The sequence below is a fragment of the Glycine max genome, chromosome 15 (assembly GCF_000004515.6).
Source record: "Glycine max cultivar Williams 82 chromosome 15, Glycine_max_v4.0, whole genome shotgun sequence".
NCBI lineage: Eukaryota > Viridiplantae > Streptophyta > Magnoliopsida > Fabales > Fabaceae > Glycine > Glycine max.
The window spans coordinates 22236633-22255020 of NC_038251.2; the positions used below are offsets into that span (position 1 = coordinate 22236633).

General features: G+C 34.8%; 1 protein-coding gene across 1 annotated transcript; it reads left to right on the forward strand.

The window, feature by feature from the left end:
* The first annotated feature begins 1650 nt into the window (after window positions 1-1650).
* Window positions 1651-17518, forward strand: LOC100795746 (regulator of nonsense transcripts UPF2). Its single transcript, XM_003546517.5, is given in 19 exon segments — window positions 1651-1882; window positions 2078-2152; window positions 2521-2608; window positions 3994-4196; window positions 4293-4637; window positions 4870-4974; window positions 5119-5246; window positions 5791-5967; window positions 6147-6228; window positions 6954-7241; window positions 7351-7548; window positions 7645-7746; window positions 10074-10325; window positions 10419-10637; window positions 11339-11509; window positions 13559-13744; window positions 15091-15561; window positions 16349-16568; window positions 16571-17518. Coding segments are annotated over 18 exon segments (3561 nt in total). The 5' UTR covers window positions 1651-1882; window positions 2078-2107; the 3' UTR covers window positions 16852-17518.
* Window positions 17519-18388: the final 870 nt, after the last annotated feature.

An 18388-nucleotide genomic window follows, 5' to 3' on the forward strand; every position in this document is an offset into this window, starting at 1 on the left:
TTGTAGGCATCAAAACAACAGAAAGGCATAAACAGTAGCAATGTAAATCAAATCAGGCAAAGCTCACGCATATTTTAACACTTCAGTCCAAGGAAACGAAAAAGGTAAACAGACAATGAACACATAACCGAAAAAATAAGTAAATGCAACACAAACAAAAGTTCAGAAAGCAAGCCAAAGGAGAGAAATAGTGAACAGAGTGAGACAGGAGGTGGAGGTACGAGATGGGAATGGCAAAACAATGACAATATTGGGAAATGGGAAAAGAAGAAATGGAAAGCGGAAAAGGGAAGAAGCAAAAATGGGGCAGGACACGTGGACTGAAGTGAGCAATCAACAAAGAAGCATAAAAGAGGATTTTTTATTGGACAAGTGGCAACACACGGATTGAAGAGCAAAGAAGCATAAAAGAGGGTTTATTATTGGACAGGTGGCAACACACGACAATGAGCAAAGAAGAAGCATAAAACACGGCAATGAGCAATGAGCAAAGAAGAAGCATAAAAGAAGGCCTATAATTGGACAGGTGTCAACATGACAGAGTCCGAAAGTGGGACAGCTGACAAAAGGACAGAGCTCTGGTAGTCAGGGCCTTGCTTGTATAAATAGATAGATGTCAATGATAATATTGATGATAATGAAGATGGTAGTGGTGGTGGTATTGATGACGCGATGACAATGATGGTGTCAATGATAGTTATAGTAAAAATTGTGACAACATGGATGTAGTAGCTATGTTGGTGGTAGTAACAACAATGACAATGATAATAATGATAACAATAACAGTTGGTTGGTAATGATGATAGTCATGATAATAGTAATGATGACAATGACAACATGAAGGACTATAATTGAAGGTAATAAATATGTGCTTTTTAAATGAATCCAAATTCATCATCTTTTTTTTTTGTTTTAAAAATGAATGTAAAAGTGTTGGGAAATTGAGTTATGCGTCAAATAAACCTTTAAAAAAGCTAAAAAAAAAAGAAGAAAAAAAGACACTGATAATTATTGTATCTTTCAAATTTTGTGATATCTAAGTGCACTATGCATAATGTTTCGTAAACAAAAGTAGTACATTAATGTCATAATATTTTAAAATACGCAAGTATTTTTGCCTTTTGGGTAAGCGCAAAAAAACATCGGTTTATGAGTTCTAATAATAAACTAATGTACATAATAAATATTTATTCTAATATAAGTAATATTCAAAATAATAAACATATTTAAAAGTATAAATAATATTATAAATAAAATTTATAATAAAATATATAAAGTATATTTCAAGTTTATAATGAATAATTTAAGCTGAAAATTAATTTATTTTATCTCTAAATTAAATAAATACTAATAATTTTTTTTAAAAAAATCAGTAGTTAAACATAAGTAGACGTTACAAATTTAAAGTATAAATTTATATATTAAAAATACTTATTTATTAGTATAAGTTTTATATATTTTTATTACAAATTATTCATTATAAATTTGAAATATACTTTATATATTTTATTGTAAATTTTATTTATAATATTATTTATATGTTAAAATATTTAATAATTTTTATAAATTTTAATTATATAAAAATAAATATTTACCATGGTACAAGCACATTCTAAAATCTAAACTATTAAAAATTAACAAATAAAGCTCCTTGGCTCACTTGAGTGCTATGGTGGTTTCCACACCAACAGTGGTGCAAACAAACGAGAACGAGACCCAAAAACTCACACAAACCCATCTCTGGCATTCATCTAAACAAAACCCACCGTTTTCTGCGAAAATCAAACCCACACTCACCACTCTCCAATCTCCCATTCTCCCCTCTTTTCTCCAACTCAACGCAACCGTTACAATTGCGCCGAATTTCTCGACCTTCACTTCGGTAATTTCCATCTTTTGATTCGTTTTTTTTTCTCCCTTAATTTCATGCCTGTGTTGTCTTGTGTTTTAACGCTACTACGTTTCACCGATTTGATTGCCGCTTTCTTCGAGTATTCTTGGGTGTGGTAAAACGATGTTTGTTTCTCGCGTTGAACCCTAGTGTTTGCTAATTCGTGTTATTGTTGCTGCTGCGCAGAGGCGTGTTTTGTGAGCACGAAATACGAATATGGATCACCACGAGGATGAAAGTAACAGCAAACAAGACGATGAGGTTGCAACCATTCATCTTTTATTCGCTACTATGTTTGAAATATGTTATATATATATATATATATATATATATATATATATATATATATATATATATATATAAGTTGCATCAATGGCTTAAGTTTTTTTGACTATATGGTACCTATGTTGGATGAGTAGTTTTCTTTTCTTTCTATGCAAGTTCAGCTAAGAATTAAGTAGTTTTGAGAAGGGTAACTGTAGATTGGTTGCCTATTTTGCGTGGATGTGTGCTTTGTATTGTCCTTTTGCTTTACATGGTGAATGAAACATGGTGTAATGGAAGTTCTTGGGTAGATTTTTCTTTGCAAGCAGACTTGCTTGAGGCTTAACTTCTCTAATCTTACACAGGAAGCTGTTGCTCGCCTTGAGGAAATAAAAAAATCTATTGAGGCGAAGCTGGCTTTACGGCAAAGCAATTTGAATCCAGAAAGGCCTGGTTAGTTAACATTCCTTTTGATTTGAATAATAATATATATGCTAAATATTTCTGTGCTGCTGATCGGAATGGATAAAATTCTTCAAATTACTTGATCTCAAGATGGATCCCTAGACATGATATTAGGTCTTATACCTCCTTTATAACAAAAAAAACTGAGCCCCCAAGATGAATAACAGTTTTACTTTAGTAAATAAAAGTTCTTTCTTGTCGCATGATGTTTTAAACTTGATTGGGAACATGGGTAAGACTGACATTTGTGGTCAGAGTGATCTTGGTTTTATGTTATTATTTTAACATGATTCATAGCTTTTAGAAATTAGAACTTCATGAAATTATGAATTACACTCAATGTCATATAACCCTTGAAAGATCCTTCATAAGTCAAAACGTCATTGTGTGGGCCTTTTTTTTTTCTCTGTAATTTTCTCCAAACTAGTTTGATCTGTTCTTCATTTGTTTTTACTGGTTTGCTCTAATTTTTTGCATAGCCTGTTTTCTAGGTTAAATGGACCATACACTTAACTAATTCATTAGCTTTCTAGTCAAATTGGCTAGTTCAGTCTTTTGTCATTGATGGTTCCTCAAGAGATTTTCTTGTGGGATTAATTTATTATTCAGTGTGTTTGGATGAGCGTTGATAAAAGTAATTTTGATTGGAATTGATTTTGGTTTAAATTGATTTTGAATTAATGTGATTTATGTTTGGATTTTTTTATCATAAAAGCAAGTTAGGAGTAAAACTCAACATAATGTTTTTTATCCAATGCATAAGCTACCCAAAGTTGTTTCAGCTCAGAATCAATTCTAGACTCTTCTCTGATGTGAAACCAAACATGTGAAAGTTTATCTAAACACAATTTTGGACAAGGAATCAATTCTCCAAAGTGAAACCAAACATGCACTAAGAGTCAAGACTTTGTGGTTGTAGCTGGAACTTCATTGCTCTGCTGCTTTAGTCTATGTGGTTGTTATATCAAGGTTTAAAATATGCTTTAGATTGTGACCCTTGAGGATGTTTCAGTTTGAAGTAGAGAGACTGGGTAATTAGTAATATTTTTCTGGGTGAGAAGAAGGGTGATTGACAATTGAAATTTGTAACTCTTCCCTCACCTCTTTCTTTGTTATAACCATTAGTGACAAAGAAACCTTAATCTAAATGGTCTCTTAAAGTTTGACCTTGAATTAAACTCACTGTTGTTTAATCTGTGTTTTGCATCTCACATAAAATTGGAAAAAGGGTTTGGTTGTTGTTGTTGTTTTAACATAGAGATCTCCAGTTCAAACCCCATAGAGCACATGTTTGGTTGTTTTCTCTTGTATGTGTATTGTATTATCTCAATATTTGTTGCATTAATAATAATACAATCTGCTCTTACATGCAGATTCAGGATTTTTAAGGACATTGGATTCTAGCATTAAGCGCAACACTGCTGTTATTAAGAAACTGAAGCAGATTAATGAAGAGCAGCGTGAAGCTCTGATGGACGAGTTGCGAAGTGTCAACTTAAGCAAATTTGTCAGTGAAGCTGTGGCTGCTATATGTGATGCCAAGCTTAGAAGTTCTGATATACAAGCTGCAGTTCAGGTATGGGCTTTGCAGTCCCCCTGGTTTCTACAAATTTGAAGCTGTTTCTATATTTTATATGATGTTACCTTAAATCATTTGCTTCTTTTTGGAAAGATCTGTTCTTTGCTTCATCAAAGGTACAAGGACTTTGCACCAAGCCTGGTTCAAGGGCTTCTCAAAGTCTTCTCTCCTGGAAAACCTGGTGATGAATCAGATACAGACAGAAATTTGAAGGCAATGAAGAAGCGCAGCTCTCTAAAGCTTCTATTGGAACTTTTTTTTGTTGGAGTTATTGAAGATGGTGGGATTTTTATCAATATCATAAAAGATCTTAGCAGTGGGGAACAGCTAAAAGATCGGGATGCTGCACAAACAAGTTTGACCCTTCTTTCGAGTTTTGCTCGCCAAGGGAGAATTTTTCTAGGACTTTCTGTTAGTGGGCCGGAAATTCATGAGGAGGTATTTCTTTTGTTAATCTTCATTAGAATATTCTCATGTTTTGTATTATTAATTTTTGTCCATTTTTCCTTTTTAGCTTTCCATTGACTTTCATAACCTATAGTCATTTTTCATCATGACGGCAAGTTTAACTTCATCTTTTGTTTGTATTTATATATCATTATTTGTATCGAGGTTTGTTCTCTGTTGCCGGCTGTGTTTTATATGTTCCTGTACTGACATTCTGATACAGTTTTTTAAAGGCCTTAACATCACAGCAGATCAGAAGAAAGTTTTCCGGAAAGCATGCTATTCCTTTTATGATGCTGCAGCTGAACTACTTCAGTCTGAGCATTCTGTAAGAGTTTCTGCCTTTGTAAAGACACAGACACTCTAATATATATTTTATCTTCACCTCTGTTCGGGTCACTTAATTCCTTCAAATCTTGTACACCAATTGTTATGCCCTTTGTGATTATTGATCGATTTTGTTTCTTGACAGTCACTTCGCTTAATGGAGCATGAAAATTCTAAGATTTTGAATGCAAAAGGAGAGCTCAGTGATGAAAATATTGCTTCATATGAAAAGCTTCGTAAATCCTATGACCATCTGTACCGTAATGTTGCATCGTGAGTTGTTTTGCTTACTTTTGACTATTTCATTACATGTTTACTGAATCTGTTCTTGTGTATATTGACTTAATATATTCTTGAAATACCATGAACCCCAGTTTAAGGTTTATGTGTAGCTGCGCATGCATAGTTTGGCCCATTACTAGCATGTATGTATGTGCATAAAAGGTTTGATCTAATGAGAGACACTCGGTCAAGCAAGGCAAATCTGGATATGATTTTTGCTGGTTAGGATAGTTCAGTGAGATCTCTGTTTTTTGGAAACATAAAATGCATTCAGGTTCCTCTGTTCCTTTATATTAAGATCTTCTTGTGTCTGAGATGAGCTGCACCCTCCAGCTAACAAGGATGTGTTTCTTTGCTGCTCATCTCTCTTGGCCTGGTACCCATTGAATTTAGTTTTTTCTTAAATTCAGTCTGCCACTCTCTTCTGTCTAAAAGAGACTAAAAGTCAAATCATTCTTGAGTTGAATATTGCTTTGATGTCACTAATTATTCCCTTCAATTCTTCTCTCCTGTAATTATGATTGTCTTGCTACAGATTAGCAGAAGCACTTGATATGCAGCCTCCTGTAATGCCAGAGGATGGCCACACAACTAGGGTTACCAGTGGTGAGGATGGAGTTTCTTCTGCTTCTGGTAAAGATTCTTCTGTTGTTGAACCCATATGGGATGATGAAGATACAAGGACTTTCTATGAATGTTTACCTGATCTTAGGTTTGTATTACTACAAAACATCTCTGTAGCAAATATATTCATCCATTAGTCCTTGATTGCCGTATTGTTTCTTGTTTAAAGTTTTAATGTAAACACATCAATGGTTTAAATTTTTTTCTTTAGTTGGTATACCAGTATTTTACTTTACACGGAACTTTATCCTGCATATTTTTCTCCAGAGCTTTTGTTCCTGCTGTGCTTTTGGGAGAAACGGAGCCAAAAAGCAGCGAGCAATCTGCGAAGAATCAAGACCTAACAACTGTAAGAACTCATTGGTGAAAGTTGTTTTTTCAATAATATTTCAGGATCTTCTGATTGTTAGTTCTTCATGCTTATTTAAATGCTTCCTGTCAACTAATCAGATTTGGGTAACATCTAACTGTATCCAATTCTTATACCCTTAGGTCTTTCTATCTCCTCTGGGATCACTCATGATGCTTTGAAACCATTCTAGTTCTTTAAATATTTGATGGTTATATTATTCTCTGTTTTCTTATTGTAGTGTGACTTGGTTTACTTTCAATTATTTTAGCTATTTCTTTAGTCATTCTTTAAATACTTGATGGTACTATTATCCATTGAGCTTCTAACTAGCAGTCTAAGCCTTTAAGGATGTTGACCCTTGACAAGAACACCATCCATTCTGTATAAAGTCTGGAATGAGTGATTGTTTCAACTACCTTGTAGGCAGCTGCATTGATAGTGGATACATACTCTTGTTGACATGCCATAAAATGCATATAATTTACTTATTGTTTCATATTTCTTGTATCTTCTTGTCCTTGTATTGGAGCATTTCTTATTGTCTACATTCTTGTGATAAAATTCTTTTTCTATTAAAAGACTTTCAACAACTTTAGTCACTGCCATATAATTATGTGAAAGAATATTTTTACTCATACAACCATCCTGTTGGTGTTTTTTCTCTCTTTACCAACCTTCTGCAACTATTTACTGACTTAAAGATATATGATTTGATTATCAAGGAAATATTACCTGAATCAGACAAAGGTCAACAGACCACTCATGAAAGTGGAGAGGTCTCTACAGAGTCTAATGCTTTGCCAGAGGCAGAAAGCACAGAAAGAGTGAAGGATAAGGAGGAAAAAGACAAGTCTAACGAATTGGACAGAGAGAAGGAAAAAGAAAAAGATAATGACAAAAAGGGAGAAAATGAAAAAGACAAACTCAGAAGTCTTGAAGGGACAAATTTGGATGCTCTACTGCAGAGGCTTCCGGGTTGTGTGAGCCGAGACCTTATTGATCAATTAACTGTGAGGAGATCTTATTGTGCTCTAAACTTATTCTTAGATTGCATTGTTATTTTTTCGTCATTATTAATTATTATTGCCTTTTTTGTTGAACTGTTGAACAAAATATTAGGTGGAGTTCTGTTATCTAAATTCAAAATCAAATCGGAAAAAGCTTGTGAGGGCTTTGTTCAATGTACCAAGGACATCTCTGGAGCTGTTACCATATTATTCCCGCATGGTTGCCACACTCTCAACTTCTATGAAGGATGTCTCCTCCATTCTTTTGCAGATGTTGGAGGAGGAATTCAACTTCTTAATAAATAAAAAGGTTAATTTTACATTTTTTTATTGGCGTAGTTTTTTATTATCTGCTTTAAATTCAGCTAATTACATTTGGTATCTGGTTTTTGAAATGTGTTTACAGGATCAGATGAACATTGAGTCCAAGATAAGGAACATCAGGTTCATTGGAGAACTTTGCAAGTTCAAAATTGCCCCTCCTGGCCTAGTCTTCAGCTGTTTGAAGGTACAAGAGATTAATAATCAAATTATAAATGAAGGCTAAATCCTTCCAATTATAATTACAATTTTTTTATTTTTGCAACTTATGTTTTGGAGCCATTCCTATGTTGTCGACAGGGTTCAGTTTCACCTTGACTATACATTGTGTGTTTTTAAAACTTCCATTTCTTTCTTTTTTTTTTCCTTGGATACCGAAATCTCAAATATTGGTAAGTTATATTCAAGTATGAAACTGAAGGGGGAGAAACTGAAGAAGAGGTCAGAGGTTCAGGCAAGGGCTTGAACACAAGTTTGAACCAATGGCTGCAAACCAGTTTGTGATGGGAAAGATGGAAAGAAAGGTGCATAGGAGAGTCAATGTGGTCTCTGAGGTTTGTGTAGGCAACAACACTAGGGTAAGCAAAAGAGGGAAAAAGGGTGTTTTGAAGTCACAGAAAGAGGGAGCAGGGCTTTTTTTGAGGTTGGGTTACACAACCTGAACCAAAAAAATTGTGGGTCCAAAGCTTAGAAGAAATACTGCAATCCCTTGATTACAAGATCTTACCTGGCAATCCTAAGCGCTCCTCCAAATTTGTGATCTAAGGCAGGATCAAGCATGCAATTATGGAGAAAAATCATAAGATTATCGAATCTTACTCACAAATTTGACAACACTGGTGGTAAGAGTGCCCTAGGTCATATAAATTTTCATCAAAATCCCGTACATCCAATTAGGCTTGTATCTTGCATTCTTGCTATTGGATCCTAAGTGTTGGGAGTCTCAAGTGTGAGTGAATTCCATGTTGTATATAAGTGGGCAATTGGAATAATAATTGGCAGAGACTCATACACCTTATGCTTTAAGGTTTTGGGTTGGATGTAGTGTTCATTTCACTTGTGCGGTTCTACTTGGTTTATTGATGGAGATCCCTCTAGTGTTTAAGGCTCCCATTGTGTCCCAAGAACACTAAAATTCTACCATGCTCCATAGTCCTGTTGCCTACATAGGCAGGCTTTGCAGCATCCTTTTGACTAGTCCCAGGGTATACATGTGCTGCTCATTTGTAAATGAATGGGTTGGTGGAAAAATATGATACCTATGAACCTCGGGATAATTCCGCCATAAAAGCTAGCCATTGTAGTGGGAGAGCCCAATGTCATATAAACCAAAGCCAATCAAAATTCTATATTTTTTATGTGAAACTCAAGTTTCATACCTTGCAATTGAATTCTAACATTCCCATTTCTTGAATCTGAAACAAGGCTCCCCATCCACTGTTCCAACTTGATTTTTTCAAAGCTAGAACCTAGCTCTGCTCTAATTTCTTTGACACTTCTGCACCTTTTGTTGATTGCAACTATATGAAACAATTTGAGAAGTTAGCATCTTGACCGTTTACACATTGAATCGTAAATTTCTTCTGCCTACTTGTTTATATCATTAAGCATCACTTCAAATTATTTTCCCAACACTGGTGTTCTAGGTCTTTGTACAAAGGAAATGGACCTCCCTATTTCAGAACTTATTGTCTTATCCTATATGTTAATTTCTTTCAGAATTCCCTTTTTCTGACTTTAATGTCTCCAAGAACATTCTGGTTCCTCTATTTCAAGTTGCCCTTGAAAATTCTTGACTTTCATTAACTTTTACTCTTTTAGCATTCTCCCCCATAAACTCTTTTCCCTAATATCTTTGACTAAAGAGGAAAATAAATGATACTCAAACTGCATTTAACGTTTTAGAATTAATAAATTATAAAAAGTGATCTGAGACTTGCTGTAGTAACTTCTCTTGAATAAGATTTAGAAACATAGCCTTCCAAGTGCTGGGGAAAAATCTGGAGGAAACTACTAATCCGTATCCTCATAATTGACAAAGTCAAACAGGGTATGACTAAATGATCTTGAACTAATTAGTTGGTTTAAATATCTTTAGTCCTTGCAATTTAGCACTTTTTTTTTCTTTTATTCCTTGCAAAATTATTTTTTTTTGTTTTTAGTCCTTCCAAATTATGTTTGTTTTGTTTTTAATCCTTAAAGCTCTTTAATTAACGCTTTCAACAGTGAAAAACTCCTTTTAGAAAGTGCTATAAGGACGAAAAACAAAACGATTGCAAGGACTAAAAACAAAAAAATAATTTTACAAGGACAAAAAACAAAAAAGCTCTAAATTACAAGGACAAAAAAGGTATTTAAGCCTAATTAGTTTTATATTTGCCCCTTGCTTCAAGTCTAAATCCACTTGCATCCTTGCACTATTTGTTGAGAGATGTAAAGAGAATGAGTTTATGTAATCTTGAATTTTTCATGTAGTATATTCAATCCTTGATTGATGTTTTGTTGTCCTTCCAGGCCTGTTTAGATGATTTTACACATCACAACATTGATGTAGCTTGCAATCTTCTTGAAACATGTGGCCGTTTTCTGTATCGGTCTCCAGAAACTACTATACGCATGGCTAACATGTTGGAGATATTGATGCGCTTGAAAAATGTAAAAAACTTGGATCCGAGACATAGCACTTTGGTGGAGAATGCATACTACCTCTGCAAACCACCAGAAAGATCCGCACGAGTAGCTAAAGTTCGTCCTCCATTGCATCAGGTGAGATTTTTATTTTGATTTCTTTTTCATTCTCAGTTTCTCCTATAACTTTCATAAACTCAGTTAATATCTTAATTGATATGTTTATTGCAGTATATCAGAAAATTACTTTTCTCTGATCTTGATAAGTCTACCATTGAGCATGTGCTGAGGCAACTCCGTAAATTACCATGGAATGAATGTGAACCATATCTTTTGAAATGCTTCATGAAGGTCTACAAAGGAAAATATGGTCAGATCCACCTGATTGCATCTCTTGCTGCTGGATTAAGTCGCTATCATGATGAGTTTGCTGTAGCTATCGTTGATGAGGTAGTTATGTTTGATATATTGCTCTTGATTTGTGATCTCTTGTACAATAAAATGATGCGTACTTTGAGCAATTGTTAGGAATCCTCTACTAGTGAAAGTATTAACTGGGTAGTAAGAAAGATTGAGAGAATGTTTAGATAGAAGAACAGAAGGAATGTTCCTCTTGTTTATTGATCTGCAGAATTACAAAGGTAAAGCAGAGAAGCCCTCTTCTCTCTCATAAGGACACTTTCTTGTTTAACAAACAAGCTCAATGCATACTAATCCTAACTACCTTCTCAGGGATCTATTTATCCTTCTAACCAATTTCCCTAACCAAATTAACTGCCTCTAAGAGTATTAACTGATCTAACAGCATTCTGTTAGATCCTTACTGAGTTTTGTTCCTCCTTCTATACACTAATAAAGGTCTAGGTTCAGTTTGAGACTGACCTTGATCCTCTTTCCTAACAGCTTGTTTGCATGTAAACTTGGTCAGACTGAACAAGTGTTGCCTCTCGATTGGAATCTGCACACTTAATTTAACATTTTAAACCAAATTACTTTCATTTGTTTAATATTGACTATTTCAAGTTCTAGAATCAATAGTAGCTCCGAGGGAGAAGGAAATTTTTTCTGGCGGATCTTTTTTATAAACATTTGCACTCCAAATAATTTGAGTTTTTGGGGGTGAAATTGTGACTTTGGAATATGATTTTCAGGTTCTGGAGGAGATTAGAGTTGGGCTTGAGTTAAATGACTATGGGATGCAGCAAAGACGCATTGCTTACATGCGATTCTTAGGGGAGCTATACAACTATGAACATGTAGACTCATCTGTTATTTTTGAGACACTATATCTCATTCTCATCCATGGCCATGGGACATCAGAGGTATTGATTTTACACTGGTTACTTGTTTTTAAGAGAAGGAATTAAGCTTTTGTATTCTTCTGCATTGCTAAAACCTGAAAGTATGTTTCTTTAAAACTAGGCACCTACTGTATGTACCTGAATTTCTTTATTTCGTTTAAATTTTTCACAAGCCTTCCTTTCCACAATCAGTATGAAAATATGTTTCCCCTTTCTGTCATTTTTGAATCAATCGAACGAATTTCTACTACCTGCTCTGCTCTACTTTTGGAAGACCTTGTGTTATATCACCCGATCTCGATTTTTCATAGATAAATGTAACTAACATATCTTCTTCAGAAAGTATTTCCCCATAATGGCCATGAACTGTTAAAAACTTCGTACCCCATTGCCCAGAGGCTCTTCGCTATGCGAAGGTATGGGGGAGGGATATTGTACGCAGCCTTACCCTTGCATATGCAAAGAGGCTGTTTCCGGATTCGAACCCATGACCAACAAGTCACCAAGGCACAACTTTATCGCTGCACCAGGGCTCGCCCTCAATGGCCATGAACTGTTGCTCCAGTTTTATTATTATTAAAAGTCCTTGCCCATTTAAGTATTTCTTTATTGTCTGGACATGACTTACGAGATGGTGAAAATAAATGTAAAACCAAGGTACAATAAAGGGAGGATAACATATTCTTCAATTTAGAAAGGATTTGAGGATACAATATCATTGGTTTCATTAGAATTTCATTTAGCCTTTCGCTACCTGCTATGTAAATGTAAGATATATTTTATTTATATTGTCTTCACTATTCAACTATCAACAACCATAGGTTGAAGATACCAGTTAGCTCAGCTGGTAAAGTCCTTTGCAGTTGATTGCAGGGACATGTAATCAAATCCTGCCTTCATCCATTCCTCTCCATGTTGTGCATGAATGAAAAACCTTTCAGTGCTTGAAATCTAAAGTATTTTTCCAATCAATTATATATGGACAAAAGAAAAATTATCAATTAAAGCTTATTCCTTTTGCTGGGGTTTGCTACATGGATGAGTTGATCCCCTTGAGCTCTATCAAAAGCCAAAACTTTCAACAAAACATTTAGATTAATGGCTTTCTTGGATGTTTCTTGTCTCATGAAGTTTTCTTCAATCCTCTTCTACCCTTTTTGTCAGACTTACATTTAGTTCACTTTCTCATTTGATTTTTGGTCTGTCTCACATGTCTAGATCTAGACCACCTTAGACTAGTTTTGTTTTTCATCTTATTCTCATTAGTTGCTAATCCAACTTAGATGCAGTCATTCTTAATCTTGTCCTCATCAAGATTCTCGTTTGTGTTGCACACAATTTTTGCTTCCCACTATTCACTTTCATCTTCTGTTAACCCTCCATGCATTTGTTAATTAGTTGTGTCCATCATACATAACCTTTATTGTTCATATATATGTAATATGAATTACTTTTTTCTTTAGTGCCATCCATGATACTTCTCATGGTATTTATTGTTTTACTTGATAGATAAATGAGTGGTTCTGTTTTTTTTTTTGGCATATTCCTTTCAAACCATGAATAAGTATATCCTCCAGTATTATTGATTTGGTATAAAACCAAAATAGGTTTCTTGTCTTAATCCACTGTTAAATTACTTCTTCGTGTAGTTCTGTAGTGTGGCTCATGAGCTTGATCCCTTCATAATTTCTACAACTTTGCATGTCATTTACACTTTTTGTAGGTATCAAACTGCTTCTCCTCCTTCATTATCCAGCATTTTCGTAGATCTTATCATCTAGTTGAACAACATACTAAGCGTAATTATACCCTCCCCACTAATCACCCTTAAACTTAAATGGGTATACTATTTGGTTTGTTATCATTATTCATCTAGTACTTCCTTTACCTCTTTTTGTTGAACACATTGTTATTATGAAAAAATAAGCAGTCAACAGATTGCATAGTTTTGTTGTGTGTAGCTTGAATATAGGCATGCTTGAAAATTTTTAACTTTTTCCATTAATTTACTTATTTTGTATGTGAGAGCCTTCTCATGACATTATGGAATTCATTCATTAATCCTGTCAGCAAGATGTACTGGATCCACCTGAAGATTGTTTTCGCATGAGGTTGATCATTACTCTGCTTGAAACTTGTGGGCATTACTTTGATCGTGGCTCTTCTAAGAGGAAACTTGATCGATTCCTAATACACTTCCAGAGGTATATTTTAAGCAAAGGGACACTGCCTCTGGACATTGAATTTGACTTACAGGTGAGTCAGGCAGCCTTTGTTGGACTGTATTTCATTATGAGGGTATGGTTAATATGTTGATTCATGTGTTTATTGATTTGGTTTAGCTATCCTAGTTTTATGTTTACTTCAGTATTAATGTTGGGCTACTAATGCTGTTGACATGGGATTGCTTTTGAGTGGCCTTTATATTCCATATTTTATGTCTTTGCTCTTTTGGATTGCAGCTTACATAACATTTGGATATTTAGAATTTTTATGTGCAGAGAGATTTAGTAGCTTTACACATTCCTATTTTCTTTCTTGAACTTTATTGTTATGTTGGTTTTACACTTAGGAAGACAACTTATGGTTCTTTATTCTTGTTTGGTTGAAGATATTTTGGCTTTTCTTGTTTATTCTTGCTTTTAGTAGTTACTAACATCATCTGAGTGACCTTATTTTCGATAAACTGAGAGAGAACAGAGAAGAAAAAGGAGAACAAAGCTGATATTGTTGATCTGAAAAGTTAGTTAGAGATAGTTACAAGTGAGGTATTTATAGACCTCTATACAACTGAACTAACTATAACTAATCCTAACAGAATTCTAACTAGCTGGTCCTATTGAGGTGCAGTTAGAAAAGCCCTTACACCCCCTGAATTACTAACTAACACTAGATGGGTGTTGTTAGCAAAAGCTAACAGCCCTTACAGTAGTTATTCATCGCTGGATGGGGCTGTTAGCAAAGGCTAACAGCCCTTACAAACAAGATACAAAACTGTTTTCACAGTTATACATTGACATACACTAATACCTTATCACTCTGGAATACTTTTAGATGGCGGAATTAAGTATCAGTGTAAAATAGGATTTGTTTATATGACTAACATGTTCTATTGTATCATCCAATTCGACAATTTACATTAATAGAATTAGGTTACATATGGAGTGATGTTTGGAATGAAAATAGAATTTGCATGTTATGGCCACCTGAGAAAACATGGTAATTTTATAGAAATTTAGAATGCTAGCTGCCAAAAATTTACCCTACCCTATACCTAGTCCTCTCTCCATATTCTACTGCCCATGGACTCAAGTATTTCTTTTATAATTGTTTATTAGGCAGACTGGCAGTAGATCTTAAAAACTGTCCCTCTAACTAAAAGGTGGTGTTTCCAAGTTAACTTTTTCCCTTCAGTAAAATCATTTTAAGTTAATTTTTTATTATAAATGATATATATGCAAGGGTAAGGCTGCGTACAACATCCCTCCCCCATACCTTCGCATAGCGAAGAGCCTCTGGGCAATGGGGTACGAAGTTTTTTTATATATATGTCTTTGTTGTCCTGCATTTGCTTTTTTTGGCTAATTATATGTTGGGTGCAGGATCTGTTTGTGGACTTGCGTCCCAATATGGTTCGTTACACTTCTATCGAGGAAGTGAATGCAGCTCTAGTAGAACTCGAGGAACATGATCGGATTGTTTCTGCTGATAAGGTCAGCAGTGAAAAACATTCTGGCACTGAGAAGCCTTTAATTAGGACCACTTCCACTACTGCAGTGGTTGGCAATGGACAAAGCATTGATAATGGTACGGAAGAAAATGAAGTGCAAGATGATAATGACAGTGAGACTGATTCAGGGAGTGACACAATTGATGTGGAGGGACATGATGAAGAGTTGGATGAGGAGAATCATGATGATGGGTGTGAGACTGAGGATGATGATGATGATGATGATGATGGGCCTGGACCAGCTTCTGACGAGGAGGATGAAGTCCATGTGAGACAAAAAGTGACCGAGGTGGACCCTCTGGAAGAAGCCAATTTCGATCAGGAGCTCAAGGCTGTAGTACAGGCAAGGGTTTGCATAATTTATTATATTTACTTGCTCCTGCTACATTTCTGCAAAATTTGATTTTTCCTTGTGACTTTTGATTTTTTATTTTGAGAAAAATATTTCCTGGGAATCGTACTGCTATGCTGATATGGTAAGAAAAAAAGAAAAGCAAATTCCCTCTAATCTAATACCATCTGAATTAAAAAGATTGGGGGCCGGAACTGTAAGAAAAGGAATAGTGGAGTCAACAAATAGATGATTCTATTCATATTATTTTGGATATTAGGATTGGGATTAGGATTACATTAGTAGTCTAGCTCTAGCATAGTTATTGAGCTGGTCTTGTACTAGTTGTACTGCCCTTGTACTTAACCTAGAACATTTGTATAAACATGAGTTTATATTTGTGTGTTTTTTTTATTTTTTATAATATCACAGTGAAGGTGTGCCTTGGCACTACAATAAGGTTGCTAGGCACAACAATAAGGTTGCTACCTTGTGACAAGATTGAAATTTTTGAAATAACCTCTTTCCTTGTTGGGGAGTCTGCCAGCATCTACCCTTCCCAGGTTCCACTAGGTGGGGGACCTGTGCAATAATTCGTGCTTTATATCAATTATTTGGAGGCATTTTTTTTTCTTCCAATATATTCTGTCTTCTCTCTTTTCCATCCAAACCCTAAATTTTACAATATTTGGCAATTTATGATTTGACTTTGGAAAGAAAAATCAACATTATCTTGGTGTAAGTCATGTCTGGCTGTATTTCTGACATTTTCAAGGTACTTGTTTTGTAAATTTTGTAGGAGAGTATGGAACAGCGAAGGCAGGAGCTACGAGGTCGTCCTACATTGAACATGATGATTCCAATGAATGTATTTGAGGGATCTGCCAAGGATCACCATGGGAGGGGAGTTGGTGGGGAAAGTGGTGATGAGGCCCTGGATGAGGATACTGGAGGAAACAAAGAGGTTCAGGTGAGAGTTCTTGTGAAGCGGGGAAACAAGCAGCAAACAAAGCAGATGTTCATCCACGGAATTCCTCACTGGTGCAGAGTACAAAACAGAAAGAAGCAGCGGAGCTTCAAGAGAAAGAAGACATCAAGAGGCTTGTCTTGGAGTATAATGATAGAGAAGAGGAGGAGCATAATGGATTAGGGACCCAGCCAACAAACTGGATGCAGAGTGTAGGTTACAAAGGTGGTGGCCGTGGCAGCACTTTGGAAGGAAACAGTGGCAGGGGTAGTGGATCAAGACATCGGCATCATAATTATTCTGGCAGTGGAATCTATTACAGTAGAAGAAAGTGAATGGTACTTGAGTGAATACAGAAGGCAGATATTTGTTGCCTTCTGCTTCCCCCGAGCAAGACAAATATTTGGAAACAAAGTTCATTGAATATTCGTTAGAATGGCCTAGCCTTGTCGTTTGCCACTACCGCACTTTGCTGTTCAAAAAATTCATGGCTAAAGTGAGTCTAATCGCTTATCTTGTTGGTAAGTGGTGGTTTCGAACAGAGTGTTGGAGATGCAGGCAGGGGTTGTAGAGTGATGTACACACCACTTTGGTTTCCTGATCTTAAGCTGACAGGATGTAAGATTGCGGGTTGCCTTCAACATGTAGCAAATGGAGTCCCATAATTTATATCGTGGTCTCCAAGCTTCTTGTATAGCTATCTGTATGGAGCTAAATTCACAATGTTTGGTTTTGGTGATTTCAAGTCAGCCTGATGTTGGATTATACTGCGTGAAGAAAGAATAGGCAAAAAAAATGTGTTGATGCTTTGTTAACATTGGTTTGATCCCAGACTGCTCTCAGTTGGGATCTAGCTGAAGATTGTACCATAGTTTAGCATTGGGAATGTGTCAAGCTTTTTCTTGTAGAAACTCCTTAGATATGGGGTTCGGTACTCCATGAATATTTATTATGCGTGAAGCACAGATGATGCAAGGGGTATTCTTGAGTTGGTTTGGTTTAGATTTTGTGATTTCGTAATATGAATCCAAATGAATCATATGTAATTGGGTTGGTTGGTTTTTTTTTTTTTTTTTTTGGGGGGGGGGGGGGGGGGGGGTGGTTATCCGATTTATTAACTTTTTATTTTCACATACTTTTTTATTTTTTAATTTTCTATTACAAATTAAAAAAGTTCTTTAAATGATTTTAGATAATAATTAAATCAATTATAAATATGATATTGATTATTAATGTATAACATTTTGGTTCTATATCACATTTAATGATTCTTTTAATTTTGTGATTTATAATAGATTTTAATCAATTAAAAGTTATGTTGTTAGCATTCCTCATAGTTAGATAGTATCTAGATATTTAATAACCATTGTGGATAGATTGCCTATCAAAAGATTTAAAACCATTTGTTTTTATTTCTATCCATAATTTGTTTTTCTTTAGGCTAAAATATCATTTTGGTTCATTACATTTTGTGTTTTCTTGTACTGGTTCTTTGTGTTAAAAAGTTTTGTTTTAGTTTTTTATGTTTGGGAATGAACTCAAAATGGTTTTTTCATTAGTTTTAAACTAATCTTGTTAATTTTTTTATTATAAAATAATTAATGTTAATATTGACGGTTAAAAAAATTTCACAATATTTAAAATAATTATTGTACAATTTTTTGTTGGCTAAGATAATTAAGTTAAACAAATAGACATTTTTTAACCATCAATATCATAGTTTTAATTTATATAAGCAATCTTCAAATTCCAATAGCACAACCCAATTCAAAATCAGAATTATCAATACACAGCCAAGTGTTGAGCATATGGAATTGCAGCTAATCACAATGTATAATTGTATAACCATACTAACATCATGAGTTGATCATG